At 38.0% G+C, this 17,625-nt stretch overlaps 1 protein-coding gene across 6 annotated transcripts in view; it reads left to right on the top strand.

Annotated features, from left to right (window-relative positions):
* The window catches only part of VPS13B (vacuolar protein sorting 13 homolog B), a 417,159-nt gene that overhangs the window by 353,400 nt on the left and 46,134 nt on the right, over window positions 1-17,625 (top strand). For all 6 annotated transcript variants that reach the window (XM_042834797.1, XM_042834830.1, XM_042834815.1 and 3 more), the window contains exons 40-43: window positions 577-767; window positions 6,384-6,565; window positions 8,358-8,707; window positions 14,604-14,765. In XM_042834797.1, the coding sequence (XP_042690731.1) occupies window positions 577-767; window positions 6,384-6,565; window positions 8,358-8,707; window positions 14,604-14,765 (885 nt within the window). The remainder of the gene's footprint in view (window positions 1-576; window positions 768-6,383; window positions 6,566-8,357; window positions 8,708-14,603; window positions 14,766-17,625) is intronic.

Raw genomic sequence — 17,625 nt, 5'->3', positions numbered from 1 at the left:
TCCATATTCCATGACAGAGAAGGTGATGGGATTACAAATATGCTGTGATTTGTCACAGGATTTTTATTCATGTGCTGACCTTCCACATGGCATCACGCTGCCCATCGTTATTTTTCATCTGCCTCATTAGTCATTTTAATATATCAGTGATTAAATGAGTAATTAACAAGTTAGTATTTTTAATGCAATAAAATAAAAGAGGTAATTAAAACAAAAAATGATCTTTAATGATAATTAAAAAGTGAGCTTGGGTAGTGCACTACCGTGATATCTGATTGATTTTTTGATTGCCTAATACAAATAATGATTTACTGCATTATCTTTGTTGTTCTTGGATAGTATGGAGCAAATAGCTATTGGTGTAAGAGAAAGATTGACCTGTTTTACTGCAATGAAATTTGAATAACATTTTTAGTCAATGCAGCACGGAATCTGAGTATCAGCTACAATTCTGGTTTCCCATGTGGAATTCCTATTTTTTTTAGTTAGTTTTCCATTTGTGGTGTGAATTGTAACTCCCGTTATTATATTTCCGATGAAGTATAAAGTAATTACCACATCTCCTTTTTATCACAGATTCCCTGCAGCTTGGAGTACTGGGATGAGCTTCAGAAATCATTTGTTGCATTCCGGGAATTCAGTCTATCGGAAAGCAAAGTCTGTGAACTGCAGCTGCCCAACATCAGCCTTGTGAACGACCAGAAGGAGCTCATAGCCTCCGATCTTTGGAGGATCGTCCTGAACAGCAATCAGAACGATGACCAAAGGTAATTTTAAAGGAGGCAAATTTAAAAGAAAAACAGAAATCTAATGCTGCATTCTTAGGAGATCTTTTTAAAGAGGCTTAGGAAATAAGATACTGTTTTCATATATGGTAAGAGGAGCGAGTCTTAAAGGAGTTTCAAACCGTAGTTTGCCTTCACACAAGGTGGGGAGTATGTGCTAAAAGAACTCTCTCTTAGATTTATTAACAGTTTGAAAGTACTACAATTTTCTGTATGCCATTGTTACTGAAAAGTGGAAAAAAAAAAAACAAGCTGTGTTCTGAAACCCCTTAGCTGCACAGGTTCATAAAATTGGGTAATTAACAGAAGGAGACTGAGCCACAGTCCACTGTGTAACACAGTAGTGATCATTCTTCTTCACACATCTTATGCACACCACTGTATGTAAATGTTAATGTCCTCAGTGCAATCCAATGACTGAGACAAGTCACGTTTCTATTAAATATATTTTTGAAACAAACTTATAGTACTTCAAGAGTAGCACATTTTTATTTACACAGCTTGCTTGCTGTGCCAACAGAAAAAAATTTCAGTCCGAGTTCTAAAACTTTGAGGATCAATATTTCATTATGTTTACAGCTGGTGTTTTTGTAGACATACAGTGACAGAAATTCACTGTTTGCATTCATTCCGTTTTGATTAATAAGTAAACTTAGAAGAAATGAGTATAAGATCCTTCATAAAAGGCAGTGGAATTGCTGTCAAAGACCTTCTTAACGTGGGTAGTTAGAGTGGAAAACCCTGCTGAATCATTTGTATTTGCCAATTGCTGTTGTCTGTGTATGGACATGTGCTTGAGCGCATGTGTTGTGTTCATATACCTGTATGTAAAGCTACAGAATGCAGAGAAATCAAGAAATACAAATACGGCTAACAGAATCGATGAAGAAAATAAAACATCTGGTTTCCATTAATAGTATCAGGTTGGAAATGATTTCTTGATGTTAATTGTGAAAGAATGCATTTTCATCATTGAGAAGTTAAGTGTTTTAGACAAGGTTAATTCCTCTGAATGTGGGACCTTGGCAGAATTGCCTTCCTGGTCAGCTTAACACCACAGAAATTTGAACTCAGTGGGAACTGAAAATTAAGTAGTGAAATTTAGAAGATTTTTTTCACCAAGGCATTTGGCACTGTAATCACGCTTATTGTTTTCTGCTCAGATAGGTTTCGTCATGCTATCACCTATGTGATGTTCCATTCAGGGAGCTCTGATAAGCTAATGAGTAGTAATTATTAAGAAAGGTTCTTGGGTCCAAATGAAATACAATTTTTTATTTTTTAAATTTTTTAATTACAACAGCAGTATGGACTGTAATTAACATCAGAAATATTTTACAGCACAATATGAATTCACCTGCCCATAAGGACTAAACTCAGCAGGGAGTTTTCAGCAGGGAGGCTGCAGGCCTACTGTAGGATAGTGAATATCTTCAGTGCTGTTTGAGTTTCGAGATAAAATGGGGTAAAAATACTGAATGACCTTGAGGTACTAGAAGGCTCCCAGGAGGACAACTTCTGTGTCCACAGCAGTGACACTAGAAGCTCTATGTTCTCCAGGCTCTGTGTGTACACAAAGAACAAAAGCAGAAGCCACATCTGACAGAACAGGATTTAAACTGAAGCTCACTGAATAGGGAAAGCAGGAAAGAAAGAAGGCAGCAAAAAGCATGAAGCGCACCACTGGAGCATTTGAGCATCAATAAACAGGAGAGGGAACTTGTGGGAAGATGCCTTGAACTACCAGCTCCTTAGGCACATGTACAGAGACAGCAGAGTCACTAGCTTGGGTGCTTTTGGTGGCCTGATGAATTTATAATCATATTATAATTATAAATACCTAAATATGCTAATAGTTGACTAGGAATCTAAGGATTCGTATGGATCAGGATAAACTGCTTTAGGAAGCCAGGAACCTGAGGGAAGCGTGAAGCAAGCCTTCAGTTTCAGTCAGAGAAATGAAAAGGTTGTATTCACAGCTTCAGCAGCAGCTTCGGACAGAAATTCAATCTCTCAATATATGAACTTCAAACAAGGCTGCTCTGCAAGCTTCCTTAAGGATGGACTGATGTGTAAGAAGTAATCTTGCTGAGTCTGTGTGAGCCTTCTCAGAGTAACCTTATGGGTGAGGAAAAGAGCAGTTGTTTCTCAGAGATGCAACTTTGACCTGTGGTGTTAGAGGCACACTATCTTTTTCTTGGAGATAGAGCCAATAATGCCAGTTTCACATCACTGACATGAATTCACAACCACTGAAATACATGAAGTTACATCTAAACAAATGAATAAATTTATGGAAAAGTTAAGCCTCAAAGGACCAAGTCCAGTAAAGAGAAATATGGTTTAGGAGATGGTGATAGATATCACAGACTTGCAAAGGACAGTCTTTCCAGACCCTTAGAAGGGTAACAATCAGGTTGACAGTAACTTTGTTGAAGCTACGACTCTGTCTTCATCATATGAGCATATTGCTTCTAGGATGAATGTTTTTTTGTGATCAAGAATCCTAAAATTTATCCTATATTCAATTTCACAAAAAAAATCGCAAACCTTTTTCTTTTTGAGAGAGACTGCCCTGTGTCCCAGTATACGTCCGGTGTTAGGCTTCTTCCTAAAGCAAGCATGTTTATTTAACATGAGATCCTACATACTTGTGAAAACAGCCACGAAGGCCAGTGCCAATTGTTAGACCAGGAAACTTCAGGACAGAGAGGTCTGCAATTGAGAGCAAGAAGCAAAGTTGAATATAAAAGTTGAATCTGGGTTTGCCTGTGTACTCATGATGATTTGATGTTAATTACGTGCTATAGCTGTATGACTGATTAGCAAATTTAATTGCTATTAATGGTGAAGTATAAAAATGCTTAGTCGTCACTGAAGTTTATTTTTTTAGTTTGATCCTCAGTTTTGGGTCAGACTCTAACAGCTGCCATATGCACACAGCTGCTGCACAGTGACAATATTTTTCCCTCAAATTCTGCAGGGCTTTTTTGTTCTAATCTTTACGATATTCTAATTATTAATACTAGAGAGCAGATCCTTGTGTTTAAGTACTTCATTACTGATTCCTAACATCAGTCATAAAATATGAAATTTATGTGGCTCATGTGACAGGAAAACAAGGTTTGTGAGAAGATGTGAATCCAACCGAAAAGTTGAGTAGTAGCTGACAGGCTAAGAAATATCCACCACAATGAATATGGGAATGTGCAACAATGTCATGATGCAAACACTGTGGTATGCAAGCTCTTTCTGAGATTGATCAGGAAGTAATTAGAAGTTTAAAAATCAAGGGGCTATGTGACTAAGGACGTAATACATATGTGTATGTTTATTTTTAAGAATATGGTAGACCACTCACTGTTCAATGAATGGAGTTAAATATACATTCATGAACGTTTATTCAGTGAATGAATACCTTTGAAAACGCAAGTGAAATAATTTACCATCCCCTTTGGGATTTAGTATAGTGTCTATGGAAAGAATCGATTATGGCATAAATGATGATTCATGGAAATCCTTAAAATAGAGAATTAAAAGGAAATTATCCTGGAATAAATTGTTTTTATAGATTGTATTGCCATTTTGCAGAGCTAGCAAATTGTAATCATAATGGCTTACATTTAGGGCTCTGTTTGGTTGATGAGACACTAAAGCCACTTCCCAGTTTGGTTGAGAATAGTTTATCGTTCTCTGTTTAAATGGATTACGCTACAAAATGTTTAATACATTTGTGTAATCTCCTCTTCTTCTTCATAGTGGATATTTTCCCATGTTGTGGTTTCATCACAAATGACAGTTTGGGTTTTAAAATTCCACTCTTAAAATAGCAGGAATATAGCAGGTCATTGTTCTCAGTAGCCATATAGTTACTTTGAACTGCTTTGCATGATGTAAAATTATCATACTTTTTAATATCTAATGACTTCAAACAGAGCTATTTTCCATTTTTAAAATTGTGATACTTAAAGATAATGAAAATAAAATGATGTTATTAAAGTCAGGTCAGTTTTATTTAGAATTTCCTCTACTTTTGCTGCACCCCTCCTACACTATGCTGTGTCAAATGCAACACATTTCCTTTGATCCCCAACTGAACAATGGTGGACTGTCCAGAGTGCATTTTATAACTCTAGGACAGCCATGAGAATGTGCGATTTTCTTTGTTGTTGTATCATTTGAAGCACAAATTTTGATGGCACAAGCAGATATACCTCTATGATATTAGTGCTCCTACTATAGTACATCCACACCAGAGAAGCTGTGGGTGCCCCATCTTTAGACCAGGCTGGATGGGGCTTTGGGCAGGAGATTTGGATCAAGGTGGTCTTTTATGTCCCTTCTAACCCAAAGCATACTGTGATTTTGTCCATTCTTTATGTCCTGTCATGATGCTTTGATAACTAGCTTATCTTTATTTGAGTTTACTGTTTCATATGTTACGTACACAAATCTAATGCTGTATTTAATCTCATTTATGATATTAAAAACCGTCCAAGCTAATTATTGTAACACAAAATAAGTACTGATAAATGTACCCATGGGCTTCCACCCATTTACAGAGGAGCATTTTGAGTACCTACATATTTATGTATAATGTTGCAGACACAGGAATTATGAAGAATTTGGTCCTAAAATCATAAAACATGTTGATTGGGAAACAGCTCTCTGAATTTAAAATATCTTTAAAATGTTAATGGTAGTTTATTCATGGTGCTTTATAAAAGCTAATTCTTTTCTGGAAAAATAATAAACAGGCCTTAGTTAATCCTTTGTTCAGTTTATTTTATTTTCAAGTCTTAAATCAAGTCTATGCTTTTAAATGAAAACTCGTGCTAAACTGCATAGGGAATGAGAATGAGAAACATTAAGGATGGATTTGGCTTAAATTAGAAAGTTTATTTGTACTTCAGTGGTGTCTTAGCAACCTATAGAATTGTAATGTAGTTTTAGTTTCTCTCAAGGGGATGAAAGATAATGCTTGGAAATATGCATGGGGTCAGGAACACTACAAGGAGAAAAAAATCAGTGAGATGGCATTTAAATGTATAGTAAATATGTAGTAATAGGTGTTAGTAAAAGGCTCTGGGATGAACGTATAACAGTCAGAGATTCTTTTTAAATGATGACTGTAGAATGAGAAGGGGAATGGAAAAAAAAGTTTACAGGGGCAGGGCTTAAACATGAAGATAGTTATGTGGCTGTGAGTAGGTTTCCTTAAAATCAAATGTAAAAAAACCTTATCTTGGCCAGATTAACTTTCAGATCATTTTCATAGCACTAATAATGGTTATATACTTTGTTAAGCTTCTTTCATTTTTATTTTCTGTAAATATGCTTCATTTCAGTGAGCCATATGTTGAGTCAGTAAATTGGAAGTTCACTGTGTGATGCAAGAAGCACTGCTGGATTGCAGTCTTGCCTACCATAATCTGCTGGGGAAAAAAAATACATAAACTGACATTAGCAGTTAATTATGAAACAGAATGATGACATTGACTATGTCAGAAAACCATCATGGCACATGTTCAAGTCCTACTGTAAAGTGATAAAATCCTGCATCTGCTGAACCACCTCTTTGTTATCTGCCTTCCACAGCTCAGAAAGTGAATCTGGCTCACAAAGTGCATGCGATCAGCTTGTAACTCCTACAGCATTAGCAGCCTGTACCAGAGTTGACTCCTGTTTTACCCCATGGTTTGTGCCATCACTTAGTGTGTTGGTCCAATTTTCTTTCTTGGAAGTCCACCTCTGCCATCATCTTGATCAACTAGGCACAGGTATGTACTCCTTCATGCAGAAGAATTAAAGCATATAGTTCATATGCAGTGGTTAATCGTCACTTTGCTTTCTGTAGTCTGCATTTCCCATTCTTGAAGTAAATTATCACCAACAGCTACCAGACTTCAGGGTAAAACTCATGATTTCTGTTCTGTGCATTGAGCAAATACATTTCATAAGCTGCACGGCTGGCTGATCAGCCCCCTTCCTCCCTCAGGAATGGGTAACTGTAGAAGCAGTCCAGTTTTCTTAGTCTGATTAGTAGCAGCAGGTGCCACTTCATTTTTGAGCCATCTTACTGGATGAATTTGATCTTCTAAATTTTCCAGTATATTAACAGTACTATTAAAATAACTGAAGACTTTGCAACCCCCTTAGTAAGAATTCCTTGGAAGAGCTCTGAGAACTGCAGATTTAACTGTTATTTCAATTATGATCACTTTTGGAGCTACATCTGTTTTTGTTCAGTGCACTCTGTCATTGCGTTAATGGCAAATACATTCCAAGAGATCTTTAGATTATTGTCCGATTTTCAAATGCCAGGAATGCTTTCCATGGAAGATGAGCAAATATCTTAGATACTTTTGACAGGACCAGCTTTGTTTAGGAATCATTTTTGGTTTTTTTGAAACTACTATTATCAAATCATACTGAGCCTGACACTCAGCATCTAGCAAGTAATTACTTGTCTATCGGCTACCTCTATCAGTACATAATCTTCCTTGCTATTGCACTCTGTTTCCAGATGTCCGTTCTTTAAAATTGCATATGCTGGAAAAAGCAAAAAAAAAAAAACGGATTAAAATCAAACCCAGCTGTTCCTTTTTCTTTCTTTTTTTTTTTTTTTTTTTTCCCAGCAGCAACTGAATTTATGCTGATGCTGCTGTTGCTGTTGTTATAGCACCTAAAGACCTTGAGATTTGAGGCTCTGCTATGCTGTGTTATACACGAAGGGAGCACAACGCTTATTGTATCCATTACACTTTTATAGTATAATTGGGCTTGATCCTGGAAAGTGATGAGTGTTTTGGTTCCAAATCTGTAGAGCATTTGAGCATATGCTAATTTTAAGCATATGAGTTGTTCTAGCAATATAAATAATAGCATCAATGGAAATACTCGCATACTTAATGTTACAAAGCAGTGTACGTGCTTTGCAGTGTCTGCTGCCACAGTGCTCAGCACTTCGCTGTCATTCGCCAGATTGAGACTACAGTGAACACAGTGAAATCTTTTTAATGATATATTTCTCATACTTCAGTCTCAGGATGCTGTTTTGTTTAACTTTTAGTATTATGGGTTAATATGCTGCATCTCAGTATGTTTGTGCTCTTAATTGCTCTATAGTTGCTGCAAAGACATTTTTCATTGTGGAGCCTGTTAGCCTGCACAATCACAGTGCAACAAATGTTATATTGCTGATTTTTATTGTGTTCATAATGAGCTATGTATGGAACTTCATGTGCGTCTGCCATAGCTAATATTGTCTTTGCTCCGAATAGGTGACAATTCGATGGATTGTGTGATTTGCAGGTAAAAGAGTTTGGCTGGTGGATCTCTAGCATGAGACAATTTTAATTTACAATTCCTTTTTTTCACAGCAACTATTAATTGTAGCACTATTTTAAGTCTAAAAAATGGTATGAACGGGATTCTTTTCGGATTTCAGAAATGCCTGCACTCTTGTTTTCATCAAATATACCGTTATATGTCATTAAAAGTAATTTACAAAACCATACATGATGTGGCAGTAGGGATGTTCTACTAACGTCTTGTTCTTTTGCCTTTCAGCACCACCAAAGTTTCTTCAGCCATTTTTATCTGATAAGAACATGCCGTCTGAGCTAGAATACATGATAATTTCCTTTGATGAGCCCCATGTTTATCTACGTCAGTGGAGTGATGAGTCAGTGTTCCAGGAGCTCCAGTTTTCCACACAAGCTGACTGTAAACTTCTGGAGTGCCGAAATGTGACTATGCAGAGTGTTGTGAAGCCTTTCAAATTCTGGGGGCAGATTGCCATTTCTGGTGGCGCAGGAGGAAGGCTGTTGGACTGCACAATAATGGTGGACCCCATTTTGATCCTTTTTGGCCAATATGCAGTTCATTCTCTAAATACAGCAATTCAAGCTTGGCAGCAGGTACGCAAATCCAGTAGCGCAAAAATATATATAGATATATATTAGCTAATGTGTTTAATTTAATTGCAAATGAGGATACCAACTGAATTCATATTAAGAAGTCCAAGATATATTTAATTTATACTCAAAGTGTTTCATGGTAGCAGTGAAAATTAGTAGGCATTGATTGCTAAACATAGCCCAAACAGCTTGAGTTTTGGTGAAATTACGTGGATTTGCATCAAACTAATCAGAATCTTGGTCTTGAAATGTGTAACATTCTGTTAATGTATGAAAAGGTGAGTGGTGCAAGCAAGCACAGCTCACTTTTAAATGGTAGAGCATATTGTTTCCAGCTACTCCTTCTATCCGTATTGAAGCTCAGCACTAGTTTCACGTTACATTCTCCACAAGCAGCATTAATGGCTGAAGCCAGTCCCAGCATAAAGCACCTTGCTTCTGCAATGACCCCTCAAAGGCCTGTAATTCCCTTATTCCACTATAGCCTTGAAATCAAATCATTCTCTTCATCCTGCTTGAAGACCTATGTGGAGCCTGGGAATTAATTACCTATCATGGCACTACAATAACAAAGCCCCCCAAAAAGGATAAAACATCTGTTTTATATCAAAAAATTCTTTTTTAAGGGCATTCCATGGTTTTCTTGTTGCAAAAGGACATTCATAAAACAAGATCTAGTGTGATTTAAATCTTTACTGCTGGCTCAAATATCAATGTGAACAAAAATCTTTGTAGCTCCAATTTCTGCTTTTTGTCATATTTTGAACAATGCTTTTAATAAAAAACAAACATAGAAAGTAGAAAAGGGTCCTTGGTAGGCTATTTAAAGCCAAAATACAACCGACTTAGAACCAGTCCCTCATCTAAGACATGTGTGGCAACTACTGCAAAATGGCCTTCAGAAAGGTCAGTTTCCTCTTTGGATGGGAAAAAAAGGTCTCTCAGACATAGTTATACATATAAATAAAATATGGCGCATAAATATTTAAATGTTTTAAACCACATCACAGTGTGAATGAGCGACTGACTACTCTGTGCCTTGAAGGAATATTTGGAGTTGAAAAAAATGGCATTGTATATTTGATTAAGTAAAGCCATATGTCGCATAGTATATTGCTGACAGGTACATTCTATGAATAGTTGGTACTGATTTATACACGGATTTGGCAATGTTAACATGAGCCACAGGAGGATATACTTCTGTAATTGTTGCTGTAATTTTCTCGTTTCCTCTCACGTCAAGGGTACTTGCCACCATGTTCTGATGTGGTGGGTATCGAGCCCTGAGTATTTGAGATTAAAAACTCTCACCGCTTTGAAATTAGGGAGCAGTTAACACACAAGTGGGTTCAAAATGGCTATTAAATTAATTGTTACCAAGACATTTTGTATGTGGCTCTGCCTCCAGGTCGGTGCATTGGGGAGCTCTGCGCAGGGAAGGAATGAATTTTGCAACGATAAGCATAGTTTCATGTCTGCTGTTCACACAAAATACGATACAAATGCTGCCAACTAGAAACAGGAATTTAATCAGCAGGAAGGGTTATTTGAATTCTCCACATATTTTTTACTGGATTAATATCAGAAACAAGTGATGCTGTACTCAGTGGACAGGCAGATGAAGCATGAAACAATTTGGCCCTGCACCTTAAGGTCAAGAGTTCGAGATTAACAGAAGCCTCTGTCAATGTCTTTGTTTCCTAGATATGGACTAATTTTCCTTTAAGTAATGAATATTTTGAAAGTAGATTAAGCCTAAAAAACGCCAGACATAAAACTCGCTTATACTTCTAAGTCACATGTTGAAAATCTGAGAGGATTAGCGCTTTTTAAAAACAGTTTCCCTTTTTGACATATTTCACTGTCTAATCTTGAATCTCTGTTTAAATACGAGCCATACCAACCTAATGCATGCCGAAGGCAATAGCCACATAACAGTTGTATCAATCAAGTAATTGGGTGGAGAAGTTAAAGGTTGTTACTGATTGGTTTTATTGTTTTAATAGCCAAGTGAAATAGAAAATGCATGTTTCTATCAACATACAATGTGGGGTTTGTTTGTTTGTTTTTATTCGCTCCCCTTGTTTGGGACTTCAAGCCTTCACAAATGGTTTTACAGCATTAGTGCTTCATGATATCTGGAGACACGGGGTCAGCTGAGAAAACAGCTCCCCAGGTATGGCACAAAGCGAGTATTCCTGAGAAAAACTATTCCTTTGTGGTCTCCCAGTGTAAATGTTTTCCTAAACCCCTCCGAAGTTGTAAAAGCTCCTGTTTTAAACCTGCTGCTTTCAACCACTAGGACTTCTTTTCCTTGAGATCTGCGTGGTCCTTAACCTTTCTGTTAGCAGTTGCATAAGTTTTCTTAACGAGCTGGGATCCATCAAAATGACACCTGTGATCACAGGAGTTTCCCTGTCTTTCCACCACAAGCACAAAGAGCAAAGGAAACCGGTAGAGAAAACTTGCATGTAGCTTCAGTGTGCAGTTCCAGCTGAGAATGAAGTTACACTGAAGTTTAAACAATAGGAAGAAAAATGTTTTTTTCTCTCGGAGGAACTTTGGAATAAGAAATTGCTGGAAGCCTTGTGTCCTTTAAAAAACAGTAGGAAGTACAGGAGAGAGAGAGTGTGTGTGCTTGTACAAGTCTTCAGTAGCTTGTGAAGCACACAGAGAAAATAACTTCGTGCACATAAAGAGGCCTACGCTTTTATGGTTTGTTTCCAGATACAGAAACGCTTTGAAATAGCTGTGAGCTGAGATGTGAGCAGAAAGCCCCGAGACAGGCAAAGCCTGGTGACTAGTGTTATGGGGGGTGTTTTTCCTCTCACCAAGTAGAATTCACAAAATATTTGAAAGCCCAATAAATGAGAGACACTTTCCAGGCCTCTCAGAGAGAAAAGAACAGCTGAAAAATGATCTAAAGAGGGGCAGGAAATTATCCCCTAGGAAGCAACCCTAATCTCTATCTGATTCAAGCTGTAGATCTTCTGCTGATTCTTTTGATTTGCAGTTTTAATTCAGGGAGGGCTTTTTTTTTTTTCTTAATTCAGACTTAGGTGTTTTCAGCTCCTGGAGTCATCATTCCACCTTTCATCATCACTGCCACAAAAATTACTCCGTTCTGTTTATTTTTATTACATCTGGTTTCTTTACATTCCCTTTTATCAGTCAATATTCCTTCACTCCATTCTTCTTATGATTTTTTGTTGTTGTTGTTGTTCTTTTCTGCCCACCCTAGAAGTTTCTACAGCCAGACTTCAGCAGCAACTTCGGGATGCAGTTTCCTATTACAGATGCATCAGGGACTGAAAAGCATGGGTGGTACTTTGCCAGAGGAAAATCTCCCTTGCTTACTGCAAGGAAAACAAGAGTTACCTAGAGCCCAGCCTGCGTAACACATTGCTGTTGCACTGAGCTAAGAGATCCCCAAGTTTCCTTGCTAATCCTTTAGTCAGCCGTCTATCATCAAGACTTGAAACATCATCAGCTGCCTCTTAAGCCTTGCACCACAGAGCAACTCCCTGTTTTGCAAACTTCAGTGTTTCCTTGTTTAAAACTCTGGGACTGTTACAAAATGGAGCTTAAAATATCTCTGTTACTGATTCTGAGACATGTTGCTGTTAAAAGCCATGGATTCTAGCGGCAAGTATCACATTTAAGGCTAATGATGAAGTCATTCATCAGCACCAAAAAGTACACAAATCTACTAATAATCCCTGGTGTGACCGTATTCCCCCAGTACAAGTGAGGAGTTCTATGCGTGCCAAAAGCTCAAGACAGAAAATTAAGCTTACTATATATTCCCTCTTTAAAAACTGCGAGAACCTACAGTATGTGTTAACTTGGTTTCATAGTTACATTCAGGTAAAAGAAAAGTTCGTCATCTTATTTTTTTTCTGTGCATAATCAATGAGAAAAATCTATTAGAGTAAAGCAATTTTCTTAAATTCCCTAGGGTTGCATCTAGGTTTGAATATAACAACATGCTGAGCCCTATGGATAGTAAATCCTCCCTTTTTAAAAAAGCATTTTGCAAAGCTGTAACAGGAAAATATATTTGTGGTAGACTTATGGGTATGTGGGTATGGCAGCTTGACAGTAAAAAGACATAGATCCACCACTAGAAAATGCCAAAATAAACTGTGCATTCTGAAGTGGCACTGTAAATGTCAGCCTTTAGCATACTTCAGTCTGCTACTGCATATGATACAGACGTAAGCTCTGTAATGACTTTTACTGCTTTGAAAAAGTGGGATTTTGAATATGCTCTGCTAATTGTTCTTTCCACAGGAGATAGCTGATCTTATGCAGAATTCTCGAGGTTAGGAGAAAAGCTTTAATCTAAATACTCTAATGCTCAGATACTCCAGAGTGAATATTTTTCAGCACAAATGTTCACAGCTGACTGTTTTGATATTTGGTCACAAAAGAAATCACTACACCTTAGATTTTTCTGACGTTAGTAACAGCACTGAGTGTGCATTCAAGGATGTTAAATTGTATGTAAAAACATACTTTGTGCATTCACTTTTTGGAAAAACTCTTCAATGTATATCACCCAGCAGTGTGCTGTGAGCAACGTATCAAACTGTTTTTCATGAATAACTATGGATCCACGGGGATCTATCAGGAAATATTTTCCTCTTTCTATTTTGATCTCTGAATTTCTGCAGGCTTTCAGCCACATTGTTATCAAAGAACCAGAGACCCACATGATCGTAGACAGAGGAGGTGCTAGCTTCATTACGTCTTTTTAAAAGGTCCGCTGAGAGAGCAAGGGGGAGAAATAGAATTAGCTCTCAATGACCACAGAGATCCTGTAAGTTAGGGAAAACGTCACAGGAAGTAAGCATGAGAAGAGAGCAGCTGGGCTGTATTGTGGGAAGAAGGTAACCAACCAATAATAAAGCACTGTCAAAAGTGTGCAAGGAGAGATGGGTCAAGGAGAGGTAATGAAAAGCACGAGAAGATGAATTCTTTATGCTATATCCATTAGATTGCATGAAGAGTGTCCAAAAATTGCTTTCTTACAGCAGTTGTTAAGGTTGTTAGATAGTTGCTTGTAAGTGCAAGGTGCCAGCACAGTAGTGACCAGGTCAGAAGTACACAAGAGATGATCTCCAAATGAGATCACATTATGACTACCGCATGGATTGTCTCACCAGATTGACGAGCATCCAGATGAAAAGTGGAAAGAGAGGGATAGAAGGATGCAGTAGATAGGAGAAAGATTGTTGTAAAACCTAAGATATTTTTAAAACTTAGGATACATTTTGCTTTTTCACATTAGACAATCAAATATATTGGACTATGAATGTATAGTCCATTCATATGGACTATATGAATGGACTATACACAGCTTCAAAGCTGTGAAAATACTCTCCCTGTAGATCCTGCTATCTGTTTATTTTTCAAAGCATTGCAGTATCTGTGGAGGGAGAGTCTTCTCCTGACCCACAGCAACATCTCAAGGAAAGAAGGCAGCTGGGGCAGAGGCAGTGCAGCTCCTGGCCTGAGAGAGGAACTGCCAAACATAGAGAAACCTCTTAAAGTCTATCTATAGTCTCCACATCAGCCTCTAGTGTCTCTCTGCCCTCTGTGACACACCACTTCCCATCAAGATTAATTTCGTAGAAATCTTGATCATGTTTGGAAATTTTACTTTTAAATGTTAAAGGTTTGCATTACACAAAATGAAGCTAAACGTGTTCTTTCATATATTTTGTCAAACCGAGCGCTGGATTAGCTGAGGGTAGAATACTGTGAGACCAAAGCTCATGGCGAGAGATCGTGAAGTATTTCTGTGTTGTAGCAGTCACCACTGGGCAGACAGCTGCCAAATGTCTTGCTATATACCTGATGCTTATTGGCTTTCAAATTCTTTTCCTTTCAGAACCAATGCCCTGAGGCAGAGGAGTTGGTCTTCAGCCATTTTGTGATCTGTAATGACACACAGGAGACACTGCGATTTGGCCAGGTGGATACCGATGAAAATATTTTGCTGGCTAGTCTCCACAGTCACCAGTACAGCTGGCGCTCTCACAAGTCCCCACAGGTATGTCACGAACAGCCCTGCAAATGCAGCTAAAGCTGACTGCTGGCTTTAGGCATTGGTTTTCTGCATGGTCTCAACTATCCGTAATGCTCCAGTTCCTCCAGGAGCCACACACTGTGGCTGCATCAGAAGGAAAAGGTAAACAAAGAGTGAGGAAAGCCAGAAGTATTTAGAAGTTACTCAGGGATGGGTCTGCATGTGCACAACAGCCTTCTGCAATACTGAGCGTTTGTGGAAGCTGGAGCTTCTGAAAAAAAGCAAAAGAAGATTGCTTGCCAGGTTTTTATAACTAAAGTGATCAGTGTCTGTTTTCTGTGATGTACATTAGAGATTTGGGGAATTTTTTTAATGAATTGTTTTTACCAGAAGCATCTGTTCACTGAAATTGTTTGCAGAACAGGGTCAAACTGGACAGATCTCCCAGCTCAGCATGTGTTTGCATTAGAGAAGATTTGAAATCATCAGAAATGTCCCACTTACATAGTTTAAATAAAGCAGTATCTGCTTTGTTTTTTGGTGGCTTTTTTTAGGATAAACACTGAAACTGAAACAAAATAATTTTAAATTATCAGTATTTTGATGAAACTGACTTGGTTTTCTTCATTGGTGGTGAAGAGTGGACCTTTCTTCTTTATTCAGGCTAGGGCAAGAATTTAAATCTGAAAGAAGATATTTATGGGGCAGCAAAACCATTTCTTCTCTCTTTTTACTTTACCCACGTACTGCTGAGTGGCACACAAGAGGCCTGTGCCTCTTCTTCCTGCTGAGCAGCAGTGCTGCACTGAAGAGTTACTGATCCTTCTACAGAATCTAGGAGAAGTGTAGTGGCTCTGGGTTCCCAGCTCCAGTAGAGCTAGGGAAGTAGCAGCCCTAACACATCAAAAAGAAGGTGCAGTTTGGATGTTAATTCTAAACAGGAGTTGTGCCCACTTCCACTGTCGACGAGTTTCAAGTTTCATTGGGAAACAGAGATGACAAACTTACTGTGGTTTTCGTTCATATGTCAGTGGATATGCAGAACTACTGAATTTTACATGAATGCTGTAATCCATGCAAAGGAAACTCAGCCAGAGTAAACAGTTGCAGTTAACACTTAAGGCGTACATAGAATTGAAGGCAGGCTAATAACGGGCCATTTCAACCCCACTGACAGGGGATTTCCTATTAACTCAGTGTGCCTTCAGAGATTTGTAGGGAAACTGGAGCTTGTTCATTTCTTGTCAACCCAAATGGGTGACTGTGCTCTGGCATGGGTCAGAGGGAGAGGCAGGATCCCCCTTTACCAGTACTCAGTGATAGTACTCACTGGCATTTGGGTTACAACTGACAGGGCTGCTTCCAGTCATGCAAAGGAGAAGGAACAACAGCGCTCGTCTTAGAAAGCCAGCAAAATGTGACCTGTTTTTTATAAACAATCATCAATTGCTCTTGTAGCAAAAAAAAAGTTTTTTTAATAAACACGTGGAAAGAGAAGAAAATGCTTAAAGTAATTATAAATAAAAACGGAACTCAGTAAGACTTTCCACTTAATTTTTCTTATCCGTTTTCTGATTAAGATTGTCCAGGCTGGGGGAATCTTGTTTTGATCATCATTCTCATTCTGCTAGTGGTGTGCTTCTGATGATAGTGGATTCTAGTAATGATGTAGTTTGTTATAATAGTGCAACTTGGAGAATTTTGGAAAGATTGATTATCTGAAAGTGAAAAGTAGAAGAGTAAAACTGTAGCATGCTTTTAATGCTTTATGTCACTTGCAGCCCAGCTGCCAACGACCACAGCGCTGCATATTTTTTAGCCATCCAATAAAACACTGATGTTCAGCTTATCCTTTGGGGCACAGACTTGAGCTGTGTGAAACATCGACTTTTCACGACTATTATGTAAGTTTCATATTAAACACAATGAAAGTTGAAAATGTCTAGAAGAAAACCAAGTTGCACACTAGGACATGGATAAAATGACAGCAAGAACCTAAGATTCATTTTTCAAATATTCACTCTTCCTTTTGAAACGCAGTGATGCCAAAGGGCTTTCCCATTCCCTTTTGCTCTGATCAGATTCAGATTCACTGAAGAACTGGGCTGATAAACAATCATGAGTGTCATGTTGGATTCCCACGTCCCAGGAGATGGTGAGGCTAACAGCCTACTCCTGACTTAACCAGGTTGCTGGCCAGCACTCTCTTCCAGTAGGGGGGCTCTGCCCCGCTTGTCCCAGCCCTTGGAATAGTTTCAAGAGTATTACTGCTCTTTTAACGTTTTTCAACGGCCATCACTCGCTGGGAAATTTAGAGACTAAAAAATAGCACTGAGGTAATCCCACTGAAAATATATGGAAGCATATGCTTTCCACACGCTGTGAGATAGAAGCAAGTTTTCTTTACAAAGGTTAGAGTCTTGGCGTCCATCTGTAAGCTTTGTTCATTTGGTTAATGTTAAATCTGAATTGCTGTAAATATAGCATGCTTCCAAGGGGCAGTTCATCTAAACAGCCTAAACAGCACAATCATTTTAGGTCATACAAAATAGGTTTGTTTAAAGACTATTATGAATGTTGTCATGTGCAAATTTTTTAATGATTAATACAAATCCTTGAAATGAAAACAACTCCTCAATTAAGACTTCAGATTGTACCCATTATGCTGTGGCACTTTTCTAATTGTTTCCATCTATCAGTGTTATTACCCAAAGGTCAGAATAATGCCCAAGCATGGACAAACCCTACCAGTGTCATATTCGTGGAATGCTAGATGACTTCATAGTTATGAAATTATTTCATTTCTCATGATAATTCCCAACTTGCCAAGTTAGTGAATTTTAAGAACTCTGAGAGCAGATTGTAAGATAAATGTGAAATAATC

The sequence above is a fragment of the Centrocercus urophasianus genome, unplaced genomic scaffold (assembly GCF_019232065.1).
Source record: "Centrocercus urophasianus isolate 14NV4802_14NV808 unplaced genomic scaffold, USGS_Curo_1.0 seq_11, whole genome shotgun sequence".
Taxonomy (NCBI): domain Eukaryota; kingdom Metazoa; phylum Chordata; class Aves; order Galliformes; family Phasianidae; genus Centrocercus; species Centrocercus urophasianus.
The sequence above is the reverse complement of the archived record's forward strand: the minus strand, read 5'-3'. Positions and strand labels throughout refer to the sequence as shown.